Genomic DNA, 22,035 nt, shown 5'->3' on the forward strand with positions numbered 1-22,035 from the left:
ACTAAAAAAAATAATCCCTCTAACCGGCAACCAAACGACCCCTAAAAATATAAATTTGTAAGTCATTTTGGATCTAGTAAATTCAGAGATGGTGTCAAATGGATTTCTTTTTTTGGTTTCCCACCCGGTGTCCGATATCTGCATTGGAGCCCGACTATATTCGGATCGCCGCATAGGGCCCCATTCGGGGAGAAACGCTTCCTACCAAGGATTTTTCTATACTCAGGGCTTGAACCTGAGACCTTTGGTTAAGGGAAGAACAGTCACATCCACTGCACCACATCTTCGGTGGTGTCAAATGGAAATTAAGTCTTTTTAGTTCCTTTGAATGTACCAAAAAAGTAAACCAAAGTAAATCACTCTTTATCTTTTTAGATCAACAAGTATTTATTCTTCATTTACTGTCTTTTATGGCGAATGTCATTGGAAAATTGAAAGCATTCAAGAGTTGAAGCTAACACCAATAAAACTAAGACACCCTTGAATTTAAGGAGATAAATAATCGAATATCCTCCTCTAAATATATTTTTTTGATTTCACATTCGGTGTTCAGTACCTGCATTGGAACCCGACTATATCTGAATTCGTGTCGCGTAGGGTCCCATTCGGGGGGAAACACTCCCTACCAAAGATTTTTTCATACCCAGAGCTCGAACTCGAAACCTTTGGTTAAGAGAGAGAACAGTCCTATCCATTCACCACATCTTTGGTGGTGGTTCCTCTAAATATTTGACTAGCAATAGTAGAGTGCATTTTCAATTTTTCACTAATGACACACCTAATTTGCTGGAACTGCAAGCATTAACAATCAACCAATACTAATTAAGTACGTCTCAATTCCATATTAGCTGGGTGTGGGTCACATATATCCTCTGTTTTTATTATTCTGTATTCAGGTTTAACATCACACCCCGATTTAGACATAATGCATATTTAACTTAATTATTTAGAAGATCCAATTATAACAAAATCCCAAAATTAGCATAGTTGGAAACAGAGGCTCTTCCCTTAATTCTGCCTCGATTTCATCGGAGCATTGCAATTAAAGGAAATCCATTGATCTCATCTCCCTTTCATTCCTACCTGGTGACTTTTCTCCGTTCGATGGCTTCTCTCGCCTTCAATTCCGTCGCCACCACCACCGCCAAATTCCCTCCGTCCGCCGCTGCATGCTCCTCCGTCCGCCGCCAACTCTCGCATATCCGCCTTTCCCCTTCCCTATCCGCTCCCTTGCAATACCGATGGTCCTCTTCCTCTTCTCCCGCTTTTTTAGGTACATCACTTCACATATTTCTGCCTCATTTTACGTGTTTTAATGTGTGTTGATGGATAATGCGATCGTGATATTATAATCAGGTGTAAGAGCTGAAATGGCGGCTACCGAGCAAGCTGGAGTTGATGGTGCCGCAAAACTGGAAGCTCCCGTCGTTGTTGTTACCGGAGCTTCTAGAGGAATCGGGAAGGCCGTTGCTTTGGCTTTGGGAAAGGCTGGTTGCAAGGTCATTTTTTGTTCATTCGTCCATCATGTTCCATTACTACTGCAATATTATTTTTCACATAGTTTTGGATTTATCTAGTTAATCGCCTTATGAGGTTTTGGCTTACTGTCTTATTGTTATTGTTAGATAATTCTTGACCCTTTGGCCTTCAAATTGGGAGTAATTTGGGAAAAGTCTCTTGCGCACTCTTTCAACCCACTTGATATTTTGTTTTCAGGTCCTAGTGAATTATGCGAGATCTTCAAAGGAGGCAGAACAAGTTTCCAAAGAGGTCTGTGTTCCTTTTTCCAGTAAAAATTAGGTGTCATTTGTTGCTTTACTGCAAATTTGGTATGATGATATGAGTTGAGCTTAAATCACGAAGTGATGATTCATATAGCTGACCCATCACCCCAACTTGTTTGGGACTAAGGCATAGTTGTTGTACTAAATCCCTCCAATGCCATGTGATATATCTGTTTTTGTGGTTAAAAGTTGAGACAATAATGTATGTCTGACTTCAGAATGATGTTTGGAAGAGTATTTCTACGCTTCTTTCACCATTCTGAGTGCTCAATGGTCCATATTGGGGTGGTCACTTCTTTTTCATTTTTTTGTTTCTTTTGGGGAAAATATGAGTTGAAAGACCACAGTATGCAACTTTCATCCGCTACACTAACACAAAATTCAAGTTTATAAGGGGAGCTCTTTCTTTAAGATCTGATACCTCTTCTCCTAGTTGTTGTCCTTCTTGTTTGTCTTCTCCATTCGTAGACCTGAAGTGAAATATGAATCTCCAAGTCGTTGGAGGAATTTCTGCATGTTGGTCAGCATCAAATCTTGAAAAGCTGGACTCTATCACCTGACCTATTCTCTGAGGCAGGAAAGAGAATACTCTAACAACACCATAAAGTTGGAATGCATGACTCAAAATACCATAAAGTTGGAATGCATGTGGGATCTAGTTTTCAAAGCATTTCTGGCTAATGACGTAGAAATAGTACTAACATTAGCTGTGCATGACAAAATAGAAAATGCGGTGTATCTTTTCAGAAAGCTTACAGTTATTTTTTGTTCTTCTATTTTTGATAACTAAAATATCATTTCAAGTAATTCGCTTTAGATGGTAATAAAAAATATTTACATCCGTTTGTGTGACAAGAGAGTGCCAACGATACTCAAAGGTAAGTTCTATAAAGCGGTGGTTAGACCAGCGATGATGTATGGGGCTGAGTGTTGGCCTGTTAAGAACTCACATATCCAAAAGATGAAAGTAGCAGAAATGAGTATGTTGAGGTGGATGTTCGGGCACACTAGGATGGACAAGATTAGAAATGATGATATTCGGGAGAAGGTGCATATGCAGGAAGCGAGACTCAGATGGTTCGGACATGTACAGAGGAGAAGCCCAAATGCTCCAGTAAGGAGGTGTGAGCGACTGGTTGTGGAGGGCACGAGAAGAGGTAGAGGGCGGCCTAAGAAGTATTGGGGAGAAGTGATCAGGCAGGATATGGCGAGGCTTCAGATTTTTGAGGACATGACACTTGATAGGAAGTTATGGAGGTCGAGTATTACGGTTGTAGGCTAGGAGGTAGCTGAGTCTTGCGTTACCTTGTACTGTTGTGAGCCTAGTCTGGTAGGGTTTTTGTCTGAAATAGCTAGGGGCGTTGCAGTGTCTTACTATTTTCTCTTTTCGGTGCAGGACCTATTTACTAGCCATCATTTTTGTTTTGCATTTTTCCTTCTGCATTTTATGCTCCTATTTTTCCTATAATCTTTGTGGTGAAACTAATATTCTCTCCTTTTTGTTTTTCTTATTATCTTGAGCCGAGGGTCTTCCGGAAACAGCCTCTCTACTCCTTTGGGGTAGGGGAAAGGTCTGCGTACATACTACCCTCCCCAGACCCCACTTGTGGGATTTTACTGGGTCGTTGTTGTTGTTGTTGTATATATGCTGCCCTTGGTCTCCTACCAACTCTTAAGCTCCTCTTCCTACCTTGAAGCATCCTCTTGGTCTTTCCTTTCCATTCCTTCAAAGAAGGTGACTAGCTTTCCATGCTACTTTCATCTTGATCCCAAGGTTCCTTACTTCTAGCTTACTATACTCTCTAGCATTCTCTTTGAAAATACCTAATAGGTGTCAAATGAGGATACCACTGCCCAAAGCTGTGAAGTTGCTCTGCAATATAATGCCATTGCTCTTCATATTTCCCTCTCATCTTTGATTCTCTGAAAATGGAGTTCTGCTTAATAGTGGTCTTCAATTCTCCATCTTAGAGTACAACTTCTGGTAGTAGTGGGTTACTGTCTTCTCTGATAGTCTAATCCACTTTGCTCTGGAAGTTCTTGGTCATCCATTGATTCTTTTTTATGTATTATCTCCTGTAAATATTAGCCGGTATTATATCCTTTCTTAGCCAGGTGCTTGTATTTTGTCTCTGAATCCCTTCTTGTGCCACGAGTAACCTTCCCAACTGACCTTTCAATTATTCTCTTTGAATTTCATCGGCTTTCGATATAGTTTCATTGATATCTTTTTTTTGAGAATGGTAGCATATTACTCCCTCCGTTTAAAAAAAATTGTCTTAGTTTGACTTGACACAAGCTTTAATAAAGAAGTGAAGACTTTTGAGATACATATGTGGTCTTAAATAAACCATAGGCTTTGTGTGGCTATAAATGCTTCCTATTAAGGAAATATTAAAAGATGCCAATTTTTTTTTGAAATAGACTAATAAGGAAATAGTGACAATCTTTTGAAACAGAGGGAGTAAATAATTTTAGCACAAAGGCTGTGCTAAGGCCATATATACAGATATCAAAAAGAGCAAAAACCAGGGCTATCTTCTATCTCCTATAGGGGTGGCAAACGGGCGGGTTGGGTCGAATATGGGACGGGTCAAAAACGGATAAATTATCCCATCCGACCAATATTTGATACGGATAAAAAACGAGTTAACCGGCGGATAATATGGATATCCATATTATCCTTGACTTCTTGAATATGATCGCTTTTGGGAGAATTCCTAGTCTCTCAAACTTGAGGAACCCCCAATTTTGATGTTTTACAAATGTAAAAATTAAACATATTAGTTATCCATTTTCTAAGTGGATAACATGGTTCTTATCCATATTTGACCCGTTTTTAAAATATTCATTATCCAACCCATTTTTTGATGGATAATATGGGTGGATAACTGCTTTCTTTTATCGATTTTGCCACCACTAATCTCCTACTACATTGATCCTGTCATATCTATCATTGAATCTACATCCTGTACAAAATCTTCCTTACACCAGAAGTGAAACAAAAAAAAAAAAAAGTTCATCTTGATCTTCTATAAGTAGTTGCTGTTTCCTTCAAAACATCTACTGTTTCTTTCCATCCAAATGGTCCACCATAAACACCCAGGGATAGTCTTCCACCATTTGTTTTGTTTGCTCAGGTCTCCAGAGAAATTCCAGCAAGCAAGTAACTCCCCTGTACTCCTGGGCATGGCCCATGGCAGTCCTTTCATACTGAAAAATAGGTGCCATAGAACTCTAGCAAACTGACAGTTAGGAATAAATGGCTACTGCTTTCAGCGTCATTTCCACATAGATAGCACCTTGAACACAATGGCATACCTCTTCTCATCAGATTGTCTTGTGTTGGACAAACATCCTTGGCTGCTAACCATACAAAACAGGCTACTTTAGTTGGTATTCTGGCTTGCCATATTGTTTTCCAACTCCACAGCTGAGTTTGCTGACCCTGTTGGTTGAGCAGTTTGTATGCTGAGTTCACTACAAAAGATCCATTACTATGCTTGTCCATTTAACCCTATCCTCCCTCCACTGTAGTCCCCTTGAACTGATCAAGAGCATTCAGAAATTCAGTGAATCTTGGCAGTTCCCAGTCATTTAGTTCTCTTCTAATGTTGGAAATCCATCCCTGCTGGTCCCAAATGTCTCCCACTGTGACTTCAGGATTCAGACTCAAAACCTTCATGTCACTGAAAAGGTCTTTCAGAGGTCCATGTCCTAGCCAATTATCATTCCAGAAGGATGGTTTCCTCCCATTCCCTAATACAATAGCAATATTCTGAGCAAAAAGAGGCCAAATAGCCCTGATGGACCTCCAGACACCAACCCCATATGTTGTTGTCACTGCTCTAGGAAGCCATTGTCCCTCTAGCCCATATTTTTTCTGTGATGACCTGTTGCCATAGAGTTTGATCTTCCCTGCCGAACCTCCAAAGCCATTTCATGAGTAGACTTTTGTGGTGTAGTCTCAAGTTTCTTATGCCTAAGCCCGATTTCTTGCTTTGTGTCAAAACCCTCCCGTTAACGAAGTGATAGCTTCCCTTCTCTTTATTTCCATTCCAGATAAAATTCTTTCCTGAAGGGTATTTCATTGATATCTTTTTTTCCCCTTCATCTCCAATTAGAAGAGCAAATAAATACTATTGATGTTTCCCCTAGCATTTATTTAGTGTTCTGTGGTGTCCTGCATTCTATGATACTTAAAGCCAAACATATTTCTTAAACTTCTGCCGTGTCTTTCACGGTTTGATCATTGCTGCACACATTATGTTTGAGTAAAAGCATCAGAATAAGAAATTAGGAGCATTCATGTAAAGGTAACAGTTCCATTTGAATTATTTTCTGTTGTGGCAACTTTTATGCTGTTTTCCGGCCAACAACTGAAAATGATGCCATATGTCACTTAGAAGTACTGGAGATTTTTAGGTTTAAAATGATTGAGCTCCACTCAGATTTGGGTCCTTACAACATGCTGTATCAAGCTGTTGCTCCTTGTATTTCACCTCCACAATTATTATATATAATCATGATAGCTAGTATACTAAGTAAACATCAGTTTGCTAGAAATCAGAAAACCAGAGTAGTAATACTTCTGAAATTGCAGAAATTTAAGTAGGAAATTCTTGTTTGGACTTTAATAGGACCTGCGGCAAATACATCATATGTACTTGGATGCCTTAAGGGATACTCTCAGTTCTACATCTTCTGAAGTGGAGAGCAAGGTCTCGTATAACTTCAGACACTGGTAAGCCATGGACAAAGTGGTTCTGCTCTCTGTATTTTAGATAAAATTCAGAATTGCTCTGATGAGAAAATAGCTAGCAACGAATCTGATGAGTTCATATACTGAAACCCAATAGTGCTGCTAGAATACCTTTTTGGAGCACTTGTATTGATTACTCTCTTTTTTATGAAAGGCTGAGTAATCTTGACAACCAAAGTCATTTGGAGATATCTCGTGCCAGTTAAGTCATGATACTTGCTTTGTTTAATTTGTGCTACCAGAAGGTTGGCTTGTTCTTCTATTTAGTAGCTGATGCTATCAAATATCGCAGGACTAAGTTTTTATTTTGCGCATAATGGTAGTAATTGTTAAATACTTGTTTGACGAATGATTTCCAATTCTTTTGTTAAGTGCTATGTATAATGTTAAACACTACCTGAAGGAGTACTTGTTTCAACCAGCAATCTGATAACAGCGGTAAAGTTCATCTGAGGCCGTTTGACATCTTCCCCAAAATTAATTTTAATTTCCTTTCTTGTTGGCAGATTGAATCATGTGGTGGCCAAGCGATGACTTTTGGTGGTGATGTTTCAAAAGAAGAAGATGTAGAATCGATGATGAAAACCGTAAACAAACTCCTTTTCTGGTGAAACTAGTTTTATATGTATTTACTGCAGTTGTTTCTGGATAAATTCACCTTGTAAGGATCATGCATGCAGGTGGTTGATCGATGGGGAACAGTCGATATCTTAATAAATAATGCAGGTTCAGAAAAGTTATACTGTCTTGTGTTAGTTTATTAGAATGACCTCTCAGTAATTGTCTTGTTCTTCTTTTCAGGTATAACACGTGATACTTTGTTGATGAGAATGAAGAAATCTCAGTGGCAGGAGGTTATCGACTTGAATCTTACTGGAGTGTTCCTCTGCACACAGGTCTATACAGTTGCCCTGTTTTAATTCGACTTGAACTTGAGTCTTTTTCAAAGAAGACATTTTTTATGAGATCTTTTTCCTTGTTACAGGCTGCCGCTAAAATTATGATGAAGAAGAAAAGGGTAAATTATTTGCGCCTTCCCTATTGCAATTCATCGAAAATGATATAGTCTGGCAAGGTTAAAGTTTTAGCTAACTGCTGCATAAATTACCGCCCACAGTTTGATTTTTGCCTTTTCAGTCAATTTGAAGCTGTACTTATTCATACAAATCATAATGCATTCTTTTATATTGTTCCATATACTCCAGAATTTTACCTAGAAACCTTCTCTAAATATTTGTAGGGGAGAATAGTCAACATATCCTCTGTTGTTGGTTTAGTTGGCAATGCTGGGCAAGCCAACTATAGTGCAGCAAAAGCAGGAGTGATTGGATTAACCAAAAGTGTCGCAAAAGAATATGCCAGCAGGAATATAACTGTAAGTGCTCCTTAATCCGACTGATTATTCACTCCGGTGAGTATCTTCTCTTAATATAAGCAACTTTGGGACATTGGAATGTCAACTAGAAAGGAATTAGTTCTTTTCAACAAGGACAAGCTACTGACTATTTACCCACAATCTTCGTTTTTCATCAGGTTAATGCTGTGGCCCCTGGATTCATTGCATCAGATATGACTTCTAAGCTAAGTGATGACATTGAGAAGAAAATTTTGGCTAGTGTTCCCTTAGGTAAGGGGTAATCTCCTTAGACTACGATTGACAACTATTTCTCATATGCGACATTGTCCTGCACATCAAATATGGAAACATATAGAAATTGACTTCTTAGACAACTGATTAGGTGGCGGTTGTGCGAGTGTTTGGAGGTTCTTTGAAATGTTTGCGAAAATATTCAAACATATTTTTTTTAATAAGCTCTTGAAAAACTCAACAAAGGGTGTTTTCAACTTGCAAGAATTTCTGGGTTGACAGTTATTTTCCTCACAACAATCACTTTCAGGAAAAATTCCAAACTCTCACAGTTGCCACCTAAGACTCCCAAGTTGAACGGGACTATAATACAATTCACAATATATTTATGTGCATTTACTGCAAGATCCCAAACCAACAAATATCTTGACCCATCAAATCTGACGTAATTTAGACATACGCAATATTAAATTGGAGCTGCAAAACTATCAGGAATTGGTCCAGAGCTTGATACATTCAAATGAACAGATAATGTTCTGAGTAGAAAGATTGTGTTGTGATGCATAAATATACTCGTTTGTGTGAGGTTTTGCAGTGTCCTACGAGTATTTTTTCTGTATACATTATGAAAGTTGATGATATTTCACTTCTGATTGACTATGATCAGTAAGATCAGTAATTTGTTTTTTAAATCTACTGACAAATTTTGTTGCGATGACAGGAAGATATGGTCAACCAGAAGAAGTTGCTGGATTGGTGGAATTCCTCGCACTAAGTCCTGCAGCCAGCTATATTACTGGACAGGTATTGAAATCATCTTACTCTACCGTATAAAGGGGCCATTGCATTACTAAATGTTTTTTTTCTTCGTTGACACAATATAAAGGGGTATTGCATTTATTGTCTTTGCAGGTTCTTACTATTGATGGTGGAATGGTTATGTAGAATTTTTCAGCTTCCCCATTATGTCTCCTTGTCGCGGGTGTGATGATTAAAAGGTTACGCCATGCTGTAGGAATAGGTTACTCTGCCCTATCATAGGAGCAGATGGCTTCCTTTTTTTCCATCTTATGTTTTGAGATTACTTTTCTGCTTAGCTTTTCCCCAACTGGGGTATAAAATTTTGTAAAGAATTGGTAGGCAAAATTGGGTCTTGGATTGGACGACATACATGTTCCGCACCATTAGTTATTGAACGTGAATTATTTTATGGTCATACTCAACAAATGGAAGATTCGGGCAGGAATGATATTTGTGGACGAAAAACCGATGCACCTTTTAACAACATTTTTCTTTTACTTAAATTAAATATAGCTGAAATCTAGTACTAAACTATGTAATCATGCAACAAAACTGTATCTGCCTAGCACTAGCCACTCCCTAGTACTTTCACTGGAGACCCAAAGTCTCTAAAAGCTCATGCTTCTCATTTGTGGACTCCCAACCCTATTTCTTCCAGTCTGCCCTGGCAGCACAAAACGAAATTTATATCAAAGCACCACGCGCAAGGATTCAAAAGAAAGGGACATTAATCAATCTCTCCTTCCTCCGGATCATTCGATACGGCAGGAACGCTATGTGGTTCAGTTTCTTCTTCCTCCTCGTCATCCTTTATATATAACCCTAGTTGCTCCAACGGATTACTACTTGCCTTAAATTTGAAACTGCCAAGAACATTCTCAGAATGACCAGGACTCGTTTCCTCAATGAAGCTCTCTAACTGTTCATCTGGAGCAGCTTTAAACAACTCCAGATCCTCCAAAAATCGACTGTTCTCATTGATTTCAACAGTCTTCTCCATCTGCGAACATGTGATTTATGAGTTATACAGTGACAGTAAAAGATGATCCCAATAAATCCACCCCATCTGTCTTTACCTTCTGGAGTGCCTGACGGGCAGCTTCTCTTTCAAGTTCTCGTTTCCTTTTGGCTTCTGCAGCAGCTTCTGCATCGGCTCTCCTACGAGCCTCTTCGGCAGCCTTAGCTTCCGCTTGTAAGCGAGCTTTCTCTGAATAAGCAGATAAAAAAATAAAGAGGTGGTTTCAGAGATGTCATCGTGGAATTTCATGCATGCTAACAACAAAAACAAACCTTCTCGCCTTCGCCTTTCAAACTCCTCTTTCTCGAGCTTTAGCCTTTCAGGGTCCCGCACTTCACCCTAAAATTGTAAAAACATTCTTTAGCTAAACAATAGGACACCCTGGATGAATGGAACTAAAGAATCTAACTTAACACAGGCAACAGCAGGTAAAGTTTGACAGACCTTTTCAAGGCTCTTCTCCTGAGCTTTTAGTATGATATCCGCAAACCGACCTCTTAACAAAGCTGCGCGGTAAAGCTTCTCAGGAGAGACTTGCCTCTCAGGTTCAGCACTCTCCTCTAAAAGGTTACAGCACAGGATGTGTGAGATGATGCTGCAAAACTAGTACCAGACATTTTCTTCATCTATTACCATTGCTTACCCTCTCGATGATCATCGGGCTCAGCAGAAATGGACTTTTTCTCGGAATTCAGCAGGTCAGCCAGGGAATCTGTATGACACAAACACTATCAGCACACATACTGACCAAAATAGCTATCAAAATCTTCCCACTACCCACAGATTTAAAGGGAAAAAGCAGCTATGACAATCATGATATTTGATTCCACAGGCTGACAACCTTTAGTCTCTGGAAGATCAAGCTCATCTTCCTGCTCGGTTCTCCCCCCTGAAGCCGCTGTTGCCTGCGGAAGAACAACATGAATTTAGAAGGAAATTGAAGGCATCAGTTATTATAATAAGGCTAAATACATATGTGGCCCCTTAACTCGTCCATTTTTTCCATTTAAACACCGAAACAAAGGGTTGTTCCTATTGAACACCTGAACTCAAAGCAATGTGTCCTATTGAACATCTAACTGCAAATCTCTCCCAAAACAAAATGCGTGATTGTCACATGCCGCTGACATGGCAAATCTGACGAAGCAATATGCTACATCTGGAAAAAATTAAAAAAAAAAAAAAACTCTTTGCAATTTTGTTCCCAGAATCTCCCCATCTTTTCTGTTCTTGGTTGTTAACGACCTCCCTTGCTGCTCGTCGCCCCCCATGTCTTCTTCCCCATATTTCGGGTTTTCTTTGAATTTATGGCTTTCTCCTGATAAGGAATGATTCTCAGGTTTTTATGCGATTTAGTCGTCTAAATTCTTTCTCCTTCATGTTATCTTTGCCATCGTCAAACCTCCATGAAAGGTGGGGGTGCTGCAATTTCTGTGTATTGCTTTAATTGAGAGCTTCTCTGCAAGTTTTGCTTACAAAGGATGCAAATAGAAGGCTATCTCTTTCTCTCTCTATATATATATAAGGAAGAGAGATTTCTAGAAAAAATCTCTAGCAATCCGTTAAACACCTAATTCCGGAAACGGCAAGCCAAAGATCAAAGATCAAACATATAATCATTAGGTGGGTTTTTGATCGCTAGAATCCATAAGGACAACTACTTTCCACAATCAGATCTATACTTAGTTGAGAATTCCACCATATGATTATTGTTTCTCAAGTTTCCCAGACGTCCGACGAGATGAAGCATCCTGAAGCTCATTCTTTTTTTCCTTTTTGTTTAGAATTAAGTAAATATATTTTGGGTGCTTTTTTTTCCTGTTAAATCCATGTAAGCTGAATTTTAACATCTTCACGCGCCCAAAGTAAATGAATCTCACTGTTTGTGCCATGTCAACTCTTTATGTCTAATAGGTATACATTGGTTTGAGTTTAGGTGTTCAATAGGAACAACTCTTAGTTCAGGTGTCTAAATGAAGAATTGGACAAGTTTAAGGGGCTGCATATGTATTCAGCCTTATAATAACTACATCAGATAAGAGAACCACATAAATAATAAAATTAGGCTACAATATTCACACCTTCTGAACAGTTTTAGGAACTGAATCTTTACCAGCATCTGATTCATCACCAGATGAGCTTCCGGAATCTGTACCAGAGAAAGACAAGTGGTAACAGCTTTAGAAAGTAACCATACATAGCGCCTTACGTTCACAGTAAATATGGCAGTCAAGACAATACTAACGTTCCAACAGTCCAGACTTCCTACATATAAAAGCAAAACCATTCAACCTTCTAACATGCACTTTGAAAGGCATCTATGGCTATTCGACCTAATTCTCTCCATTAATACGGAGTGTAAAAAATCTAACTCATTACTGGACAAAGTAACTCTTTTTTCTTCTTTTTTTTTTGTGTGTGTGTGGGGGGGGGGGGGGAGAGATTAATCGAATCTTAGACAAGTACACATCTGGATTTTTTAATACTTTGGCTATATCCTCCCAAATAAGAGAAAAATGAGAAAAAACAAGCAAATGACGGGCATCACAATCTCTATTCAAATATATTCTGAAATCTATTTGGCAGAAGGACATTAACCAATAGGATTAGAATATGATAAGAGGTATGGTCCAGGCACATACACATTTGAGCATGTAACAAAATTTGTTACCATAGGAAGTTCACACAACAATTCAGAATAGAAGATCTAGAAACAAAGTTTAGAATCTAAAGGCCATAGCAAATAAAGCATGATTTCGTTTTGAAAGACAAATACACTTCAATTTCAAGCTCTTCAGCCAAAAAATCATACTCACTAATATCTCTTTATACATCTACATCTGCCAACTTGTGCAACAATAAATTTTGATGACAGAAGGCACCGCATTCAAACTTCTAACTAACACTTTATATTCATAGTAATTGAAAGTTCAAATAGTTACCGCAGATAACTACGTAATATTGCTAATGTGATTCAAAGACCATCAAGCCTCATTGTCATTCATATAGAAGAGCTCTAACTTACTTAAATGTCAAACTTATAGTTATATCTGGTTCAGCCAATTTTATGCAACATGGAGACACCACACCACTCTCACGCCCAAGCTCAAAAAAGGGGAGATGAAACCCAAGAGAACATAGTAAATCAAGTTAAGAATTTCTCATTACCTACATTACCTATCTAGCCTGCAGGAAAAATTCACAAGGAGTTTCTCTTACCTAGCCGGAAGAAATACTACATTTTCGCTGGCCTACTGACTTATCATGACAGCAGCAAGGTGCTTCAGTGTCAAAATGTCAAAGTACTAATGCCAAGTTTTATTTCTTTTTCACAAAAGGTTCAGCAGCATGAAAGAGCAAGGGGGAGCAGAAAGCTTCTAAGCTTCACATGGGAATGACTCAAGTGGTAGAGGTTCAAAGCAAGATGTTTCTTTAATTCTTTGTAGAACTTGAAAGAAGTTGATTTCTCAAATAGAAAGAGCAATCCAGTTATTTCTCTCAATGTTTATGTTTTATCTTCTTTCTTATTTGTATTACACTTTGACACCTTTCTTAAATTATAATTCAGAATAGTGAAACATTCTACCATAGATATGTCCTTTCTACAAGATGCTGCTACTATAAGCAAAAAGTGATACCTTTTGAGTAAAGCCAATATAAACATGCATTTGATGAGTAGTATTTAACAAAAAATTAACACCCTATTCCGTAGGTCATTCATTTATGCACCAAAAGTTTTTGTCATTGCATCAGTCCATTCTTAAATTCCTCTGATTTCCTTCTGACATTTTATGCCTCCTATTCCCACAATTAGTTTGATATCATAAATTATCACCATATTTACATTAACCTTAAAAAACACCTCCATCTTGGATATAAGAATATCCCAGCCAAATCAACCTTCTGATACCCTATTTACTTCAGACACACTATATATATATATATATATATATATATATATATATATATATATATATATATATATAGGGTAAAAAATAACTGAAAGTGATAGGGAGGGAATCCATAATGCATGTAGCCTTTTCCTTGTGAAGACAACTGGGGGATGTAACTTCTAAGAGCTTACCAGTTGTAAAGTCAATCCTACATAGCAGATACAGAGAAATACATATTTGATACATACAATACAGTGGGGAAACATGATCAATAAATGATAGGAAGGGCATCCACGATCTCAGTACCCTTTTCCTCATGACAAAGAGAAGCGCAAATTTTAAATGGTATGCACTAGAAACTCATGGTGGCAAAGACAAGAAGTCTGGAAAAAGTTCGAAAGCCGCCAATGTCATATTTTACTGAAAACGAAAAACAAGCAGGATGCAGTAGACCTCTCCTCGTGCTTAAACTGGAGCATGGTAGCCTCTAATAGTTTGGTTCTTGTGACAAGATTTCTAGAAATAGTTCCGAAACGTGTGTAGAAATGTCAAAGAGAGGGAGAACGGTAGCAGTGTACATATGGAGGCAATGGTAGGTTTGATGATGGAGGAAGAACAGGACAGGATCTTTTTTTTTTGGCTGCTCGCACTACCCTCCCCAGACCCCTCTTGTGGTATTACAGTAGGTTGGTTGTTGTTGTTAGCACAATTCTATGCACAAACACTTCAGGCTCTAGGCATCGAGAAATTACTCAAGATATTAGCATTTACAAATTAAGGTGGGAGGCATTTGTAAGAAATAAAGTGGTTGTAGATTCTATCATCAAACCAATTAGAAAAACAGGGGTATACATGTCACAGAAAGAATGAGCAACAATATAAACAAACATCCTCTCTTATTTTTTCCTTTTGATAACCAAGAAATCCCCAAATTTCAGAACTCAGTGGATAACGGGCCTTCCCCTCTACCCTTCTCCACCCCATCCTCTGGTTAACATACAGAAACCAGCTAAAAACATCTAAATATCAAACCCCTAGACCGACCCACGGATGAAGCTCTAGTGGAATAAATGAATAAATTAGTGGATATCAAGTATGTAACACATGCAGACTTTTCCAGAAAATGCAAAAACAAGTAAAAATAAGCAAGGTCATAGCTGAAGTACTTCTCTTCTCAGGTGTCCATTATGGGACGAGACAGTGAGCATGCATGGATAAAAGGAACAAATTCTTATTATTCACAATGAACAAAATTAGTAATAAACATGCAAAAAGGTCACAAGTTAAAACGTTCTTAATAGCACGAACCACAAGATGAAGAGTCAGAATCACTACTCGAACTGCTTGAACTACTGCATTTATTGCTCCTGCGAGCTCTATCCTTCTCAATCTCCACAGGCGGGAAGCTTGAAGCAGGTGGATCATTCCCACCAATATCCACTTCCTCATCTGCCGGATCATTTCCTGTATAAAGAACGAAAACACAAAAAAAGGGAAAATGGAAGAGAAAAGGAAAGACCAAAGGAATCAGAAACCAGAAACTAGGCAATCATACTTATCAACTCAAAAGCTCAAATTCTTCACATCTACGGACTAAACTCACCTTTGCATGGTTGCATGGATGAATTGCTGAATCCAGACTCATCGTGAAGCTGCAGAACAACAAAAAATATGACATTATAATTTGCACACAAGAAGGATTTACTAATGTAATGTAGCATATGAAGCAACACATTAGGCATCCACATAACTGTATTTACCTCCATCTCACAGGGTTCACCTTTTGCCTGCTTTTTCTGTTTTTCCAGCAGATACTCATCCAAAAGCTTCCGTAGTTCGTACAAGATATCATCATTAAGAGCATCGAGATCAATCTCGATCTCGTCTTCACTAACTTGACTTCCATTGAAGCTTTTTTCTCTCAAGAAATCAATTATATTTTCAGGTAATTCAGCCAGTAAAGCTTCAATCTCCGCAGTGAGTTTATGCTTGTCGGCATCACTCATGACTCGCTTTACGGGCTCTGGTTTAACCTTGCTCTCCAGCGGAGCAACTTTCTTCTTCTTTGAAGGCGGCATTGCTAGAGGAGTATCAGTTTCAGTTTCTAAGATAACACTCGATTTAGAAGGTAAAGGTTCCTCTTCTATTATAGGAATCTTCTTTTCTAAGGGCTTCCATCTAACCTCGAAAAATTTACTAAGTGTTTGAGCCATGAAATGAACATCATTTCCTGGCGGATTATATGTCATTGCATTTCTAAAAGTGAGCCTCACATCTGCAGCAAACTGCAAAGGGCTCAAATATTCTCCGGAATGTAACTTTGATTTGACTGTCCCTAGGTCCATTGGTTGCTTAATAACAGTGAAATAGTCGGGGATTTTTAACTTTACAACATCAACTGGAGTATTAAAGACCCAACCATGCTGATGTGACATCAGTCGGTTTAGCAGTGTCTCACATTGTTTCATCAACATGACAGTGCTGGTATCTGAAGGGACGGCCTGTTTCATTGGCTTAGGCCGCTTAGCTCCTGATCCTTTAGTAAGAGGTCCATTTCTTCCCAGCACAGCCTTTTTCTTCCCAGGAGGCACCACTGCTTCAGTCAGACACCTCTGAGATATCTCTGATCCTGACCTCCTCTGCCCATCGGTGCAATTATGAATATTGCTAGCAGGTGAATGAACCGAAATATTAGAGTCGACAGAAGTAATTTTCTTCTGCAGTGCCCTGATTTGTTCAAGTTCATTCCTCAACCTAATTCCCAAACCTCTTCTCTCAGAACGTGACATCTTGGACAACGACATTACTTGAATAGGTACACCAAATCGATCATAACCATCAGCATTCAAACAAAAGGATTTCCTTTTAGGTGCACAAGAGTCTTCCGAAGCAGTCCTTTCAGTATCAACCCGTCCTGAGCTCCCAAAACCCTCTGATTCTGCCATTGTCTCAACAGCATTGCAAAAATCTGGCACAATCCCAGACGCGTAACCTTTAAAAACCTTGCGAGATTTTCCCATCATATCACCTGAATCCTTTTTAAACAACTTCTTGGATTCTCTCTGCCCAACGTAATCTATTGGAACAGTAGGTGCCATGTGGATAACCCCCCAAGTCCGCACATATCAACTATTTCTTCTCAACATTTTGATCCCCTCAAATTACACACGAACATGCCAAGTCGACAATTATGTAAGATATCAATAGCATTGGTATACGACAACTTTCACCATTTCGCGCAACGCTGAGTTCAATTAATTCGTCGCTTTCCCCTTTGTTCAAGATCCAGGTTTAAGACTTGCCTTGTGATAGCTCAGAATATATTCACATTCATTTCCTGTATAGTAACTCAATAACAGAATTCTGATTTATTCTGGGTTATGAATTTAAAGAATTGGGAATAAATAAAAGAATAACAGATTTAGAAACCCTAACCTCAAATCAAATTCCCTTCATTCAGAGACAAACCCAAAAGAAAAAGATCCCAACTTTTAATTAAAGCCCTAATTTTTTTAAAACTAAAAGGATAAATTACGACAACCCAAGAAGAATCCAATTGAAAACCTGGATCTCCCTAGATAAAGGCCTGAGATCTTATCGGTTCGGGTCAGACCCACCAACCCTAATCAAGGACCAAACCCTAGAAGGTAAAACCCTTCTATGCTTACGCTTGTGAGTTGCGAAATAAATATATAAAGGCACAAGAAGAGATTTGGAAAAGAGGAAAAGCTAAAGCTAGAGAGAGAAATAGAGAGATGAAATGAAATATATATAAAGAGAGAGAGAGAGGGAGAAAGAGAGTACTTACGTGATTGTCTTGTTGGGTCTCTTGATGCCACCCCTCTACTTAAAGGTAATTTGCAGCCCAGCCCGCCGCTCATTAACTAATCTAAACCGTCAGTTTTTACTCTTTATTTGATCGGACGGTTTTCCTTAATTTTCTATGCAGACCGTCAGATTCAGACTCGCGGCTATGACTCTTTTCAGATCTGTCAAATTGTTTTTCCAGTTGGGTTAATTTATCAATCTTACGCGGCAATCATTAATTAAGAAGTATATGCACGCGCTCCGAGAGAAAATGTGTTACACTGTAATAGGCGTACACTCCGACTTTAAATAACAACAACTTACTATAAAAACCAAACTTTTCCAAACCCAATTTTTAAGTTATGTTATAATAATAGCACTTCGTTATAACATTCAAAAATATTTGAAACAAACGAGATTATTATAGAGAGGTTTGACTGTAATAGCATTTGTGTGGTTATTGGGGATGAATATAATTTACACCTTGTTTAAGATGGTTGTTACCTGTTATATTGTATCCTACTTTAAATATAATATTTGTTTTGATTGGTACTTAAATTTTATTGTATCGTATTGTTAAGGGAAATTACATAAGTTGTCACCCGACCTATGGTCCAAATCCCGCTTACACACTTTTTGTGGACCATAATAACCTTACACACGCAACCTTTCTAAAGTCTGCCTATTACACACCTCCTTTGACCAGGTCTAAGCATGTGTAATACAAACTGGACCAAGCGCGTGGACAGTATTTCAAGACAATTTCTGTCTTTAATAAACGGTCAAAAACACATTCCAACGACCCTTTTTAAAAGATTAAAAGGGTCTTAACCCATTTCTATCTATACTAGGACCCGATTTTCATCATCTTCTTCCTCCTTGAAAGCTCTAAATTGAAGAAAATTTTATCTTCTTGAAGCTCAAAGCCAGTATTGCAATCTTCTTCTATTTCTTCATTCTCTTTTTTGTCATTAGGGTTAAATTTCTAGGGCTCAATTTTAAGATTTGGGAAAATGCATAATTTGAGAAAATTTTGTTATTGTGATGAAGAAGTTGTGGTGATACAGTCATGGAGTGTTGATAATCCGGGTCATCGATTTTACGGATGTCCATTTTATGATGTAAATATCAATTGTACTTTTCTAATCGATTTTATATTCCGTAATAATTTTTTCTCTTCAATTTTTTAGAGGGACAGTCGATCGGCATGTAATTTCTTTATGTGGTTTGACTCCCCAACTCCAGAGCACTTGAAAATGGTGATTTTGGGGCTGCTGAAGAAGAAGAAGAGGGCATTTGATGCATTGTTGAAGGAAATAGAAATCAAAGAAATTGGAGGAGATTATGTGTGCTGATTTTAATTGCAATTGTGTTGAAGTTGATTGTGTTAGGTAGTTCTAAAGATTGTTATATAATGTAAGAAAATGAATGAAGCTTTTTGGTAGATTATGTATCCCTTTGTTAGAAATGAATGAAATCTTTTGGCAATTGTTAATGTTGTTTTGTTTGAGTTTGTTGTTGTGTGAGTTGAATGATTTTTTTTGGCAATTATTAATGTTGTTTCTTTGACTTTGTTGCTGTGTGAGCTGATAGTGCAGTTAAAACACACCTCAAATTGTGACTGATAAAACACTGAAACATAGTCAAATAGTGGCTGATATACAGCTCAAATACTGAAATTTTTCAGAAATAACATCATACAAAAATGACAGCACAAATGCTTAACAACATACCAAAATAACAACATTCATACAACACTAAAGACACATCTGCCCAGAAATTATCAAACAACACTAAAAAGATATTTCATCATAGAGTAAAGGTGTTCATTACAGTCACCTAATAGCAGCAGTCTACCTTAACAAAAATATACGTTGCCCAGTTTTACAGCATACCAAAATAATAGCAGGCTGCCTTAACAAAATAACAACACTAACAACAAACTTAAATAGCAGTTCCAAATTAACCTAACAACAGTTCCAAAATAAATTACAGTTCCAAAGGGAAATTACAACAGTTCCAAAATAAATTAACAGTGACAATAACAAAATTCAGTGGTTGTTCTTGGATGTCTGGGATGATGAACTTGCTTGACTTAAATTGGATTGAGATGCGACAGTTCTGGAACGAGTTGCAGCAGTTCTTTCAAGTTGTCTTCTAGTAATGACTGATCTACCATTTTATTTTACACCATTTCTTGGCTTGTATGTACACTCCAGAATATCTGTCGAGGACCTCTTTTCACCACCATGAGAGACCACTCTTGGCTTACCTCCACCACACTGCCAAAAAGAGAAAATATTCAGTAAAGTTGTTAAAGCAAACAAGATATAAAATTAACTTTGAACTACTAACAGAAAAACTTGTGAACCCGCCGCTTGATTGAAATAGTCCAAACCCAGAGATTCCCCTACCACTACCAGTTCCTCTTCCTCTACTAGCAGCAGTTCCTCTTCCTCTACCAGCAGGGCAGAAGTAGTTGGAGTTGAAGCTCTGCCAACAGTTCCTATTCCTCTTGCTCTGCCTCTTCCTCCACATCTTTGTATATATGAAGCATTTGCTGGAGTAGAATCTGCAGGCCTTACTTTCTTAGGGCAGCTCCTCTTGTTGTGTCCATATCCACCACATTTTGAATATGCCATCTCTGTACCCCTTCTTGAAAGCTTTCCAGAAGTAGAATGTTCAGTTTCTTCTCTTCTTCTCTTCTTCTTTGGTCTGCTAGGCATCATTTTAATTGGTGGGGATTCAATTGGTGGATTGGTAGATGTTGGCCACATCTGCATGTTTGGCATAGGTTGGATGAATATTGAATATGCCTTCAGATAGGTGGATTTGTGGTACTAATGAGATATGTAGTTAATTGGGTCAATATTCTTGAAATGCATAGCAACAATTGCATGAGCACAAGGGATACCCTTCAGCATCCATGACCTGCATGTACAAGTTTGAGCTTGCATATTCACACAATACTTCAGCACCACTCTTAATGAGGTATCCTCAACCTCATTGCCATATTCACCATTCCACTTGATTGTACACCTCATAGATTGGGCCATGTTATCCTGATACACCTTCATAGCAATTGGGGATATATCACATATCCATGTATCTGCAAACTCCCTCAATTTTCCTATTCTCTCCATCATCTTCACTCTAATTTCCTCCAACATTGTGATAATTGTCTTGTACCGAACAGCAAGTATCCAAGCCTTAAATGTCTCACACATATTGTTGTCAATTATATCACATTTCCTGTCACGGTTGAAGTATGCTCTGCACCAGGTTTCATTGTTATACCTCAAGAGGCTCTCACATATCCCATTCCCAAGCATATTCAAACTGTCCAGGTGAAAATTCAGTTCTACCACACATGATGCTCTAGCACACCCCCAGAAGTTGTATCTCCTCTCTAATCCTCTCCAATCTTTGGACCAGTTTGCTAATATATGTCTGGCACACCACCTATGTTCACTTTCAGGCAACACTTCTGATACAACTTTAAGCAATCCCTTAAACATAAAAAGAATTAAATTAGTTTCCAACAGAAACAGAAACAGAAATTAGAAAAAATATTGACAGAAAACAGAAACAGAAGAATATATTCACCTTTTGCATATCAGACATGATAGTAAGATCTCTTCCATCTTAAAGCTCTAAGTCATGAGTCACACACTTCATAAACCATGTCCAAGTGAAACTGTTTTCAACCTCTACAATGGCCCAAGCTATAGGAAACATCTGATTATTTCCATCCTTTGATACTGCTACAAGAAGTTGACCCTTATAAATGCCTTTCAGAAAACAACCATCAAGGACAATTATCCTTTTGCAACCTTCAGACCATCCTTTTTTCATAGCATAGAAGCAAACATAAAATGAATTGAAGACAAGCTTGCCTTCACCTTGGTCTTCTACCTTCACAACACAAGTTGTACCTGGATTTGTCTGTAATAGAATATCTCTATAATCATAGAGTCTCTTGAACTCAGCATGCACATCACCTATTATCTCCTTTAGAATTTTTGCTCTAGCTCTATGTACAGTAGACCTACCAACATACATGTCCAGTTCATCCTTAATGAGTTTCTTTAGCTCCCAAATTTTCATATTTGGTTGACACACAATCTTATCCTTGTAATGCTTTGCTAGGTATCTGGAGTTGCAAAGCTTGTTTTTATTTGTTTTGTAACACTTGTGGACAAGACAATACCTTTTTACCTTAAAATTGTTGGATCTGCCATCTTTGCTTGCAGCCAAGATCCATGGACATTTTGGTTGCATGCATCTTACCCTCATCCTACCAGGTTCATTAATATACTTTTTAATTTGAACTCCTTTCTGAATTGCATACTTACTAATAGCAAACCTAAATTGTTCAACAC

General features: G+C 38.1%; 3 protein-coding genes across 6 annotated transcripts; 1 reads left to right on the plus strand and 2 right to left on the minus strand.

Moving 5' to 3' along the window:
- The first annotated feature begins 856 nt into the window (after window positions 1-856).
- LOC107787149 (3-oxoacyl-[acyl-carrier-protein] reductase 4) lies at window positions 857-9,400 on the plus strand. Its single transcript, XM_016608674.2, has 11 exons — window positions 857-1,273; window positions 1,357-1,499; window positions 1,717-1,770; window positions 7,053-7,133; window positions 7,227-7,272; window positions 7,348-7,442; window positions 7,532-7,564; window positions 7,787-7,921; window positions 8,080-8,173; window positions 8,856-8,938; window positions 9,047-9,400. The coding sequence occupies exons 1-11, from the start codon at window positions 1,105-1,107 to the stop codon at window positions 9,077-9,079; spliced, it is 966 nt and encodes a 321-aa protein (XP_016464160.2). The 5' UTR covers window positions 857-1,104; the 3' UTR covers window positions 9,080-9,400.
- A 10-nt stretch (window positions 9,401-9,410) lies between these two features.
- Window positions 9,411-17,668, minus strand: LOC107787148 (transcription factor GTE10-like). 4 transcript variants are annotated; one of them, XM_016608672.2, is made up of 10 exons: window positions 15,607-17,668; window positions 15,450-15,498; window positions 15,155-15,310; window positions 12,035-12,102; window positions 10,795-10,858; window positions 10,597-10,665; window positions 10,398-10,513; window positions 10,226-10,292; window positions 10,012-10,142; window positions 9,411-9,935 (listed from the first exon to the last, which is right to left on the minus strand). In XM_016608672.2, the coding sequence occupies exons 1-10, from the start codon at window positions 16,942-16,944 to the stop codon at window positions 9,663-9,665; spliced, it is 2,331 nt and encodes a 776-aa protein (XP_016464158.1). In that variant the 5' UTR covers window positions 16,945-17,668; the 3' UTR covers window positions 9,411-9,662. The 4 variants fall into 4 exon arrangements, with proteins under 4 accessions (XP_016464158.1, XP_075111904.1, XP_016464159.1 ...); XM_075255803.1 differs by having other exon boundaries at window positions 15,182-15,310; window positions 15,607-17,665; XM_016608673.2 differs by having other exon boundaries at window positions 15,182-15,310; window positions 15,598-17,665.
- Window positions 17,669-20,493: 2,825 nt separating this feature from the next.
- LOC107787146 (uncharacterized) lies at window positions 20,494-21,277 on the minus strand. Its single transcript, XM_075256159.1, has 2 exons — window positions 21,260-21,277; window positions 20,494-21,162 (listed from the first exon to the last, which is right to left on the minus strand). Exons 1-2 carry the CDS (start codon window positions 21,275-21,277, stop codon window positions 20,494-20,496), a joined length of 687 nt encoding a protein of 228 aa, XP_075112260.1.
- Between the last annotated feature and the right edge of the window lie 758 nt (window positions 21,278-22,035).

This window comes from Nicotiana tabacum, chromosome 6 (assembly GCF_000715075.1).
Source record: "Nicotiana tabacum cultivar K326 chromosome 6, ASM71507v2, whole genome shotgun sequence".
Classification (NCBI taxonomy): domain Eukaryota; kingdom Viridiplantae; phylum Streptophyta; class Magnoliopsida; order Solanales; family Solanaceae; genus Nicotiana; species Nicotiana tabacum.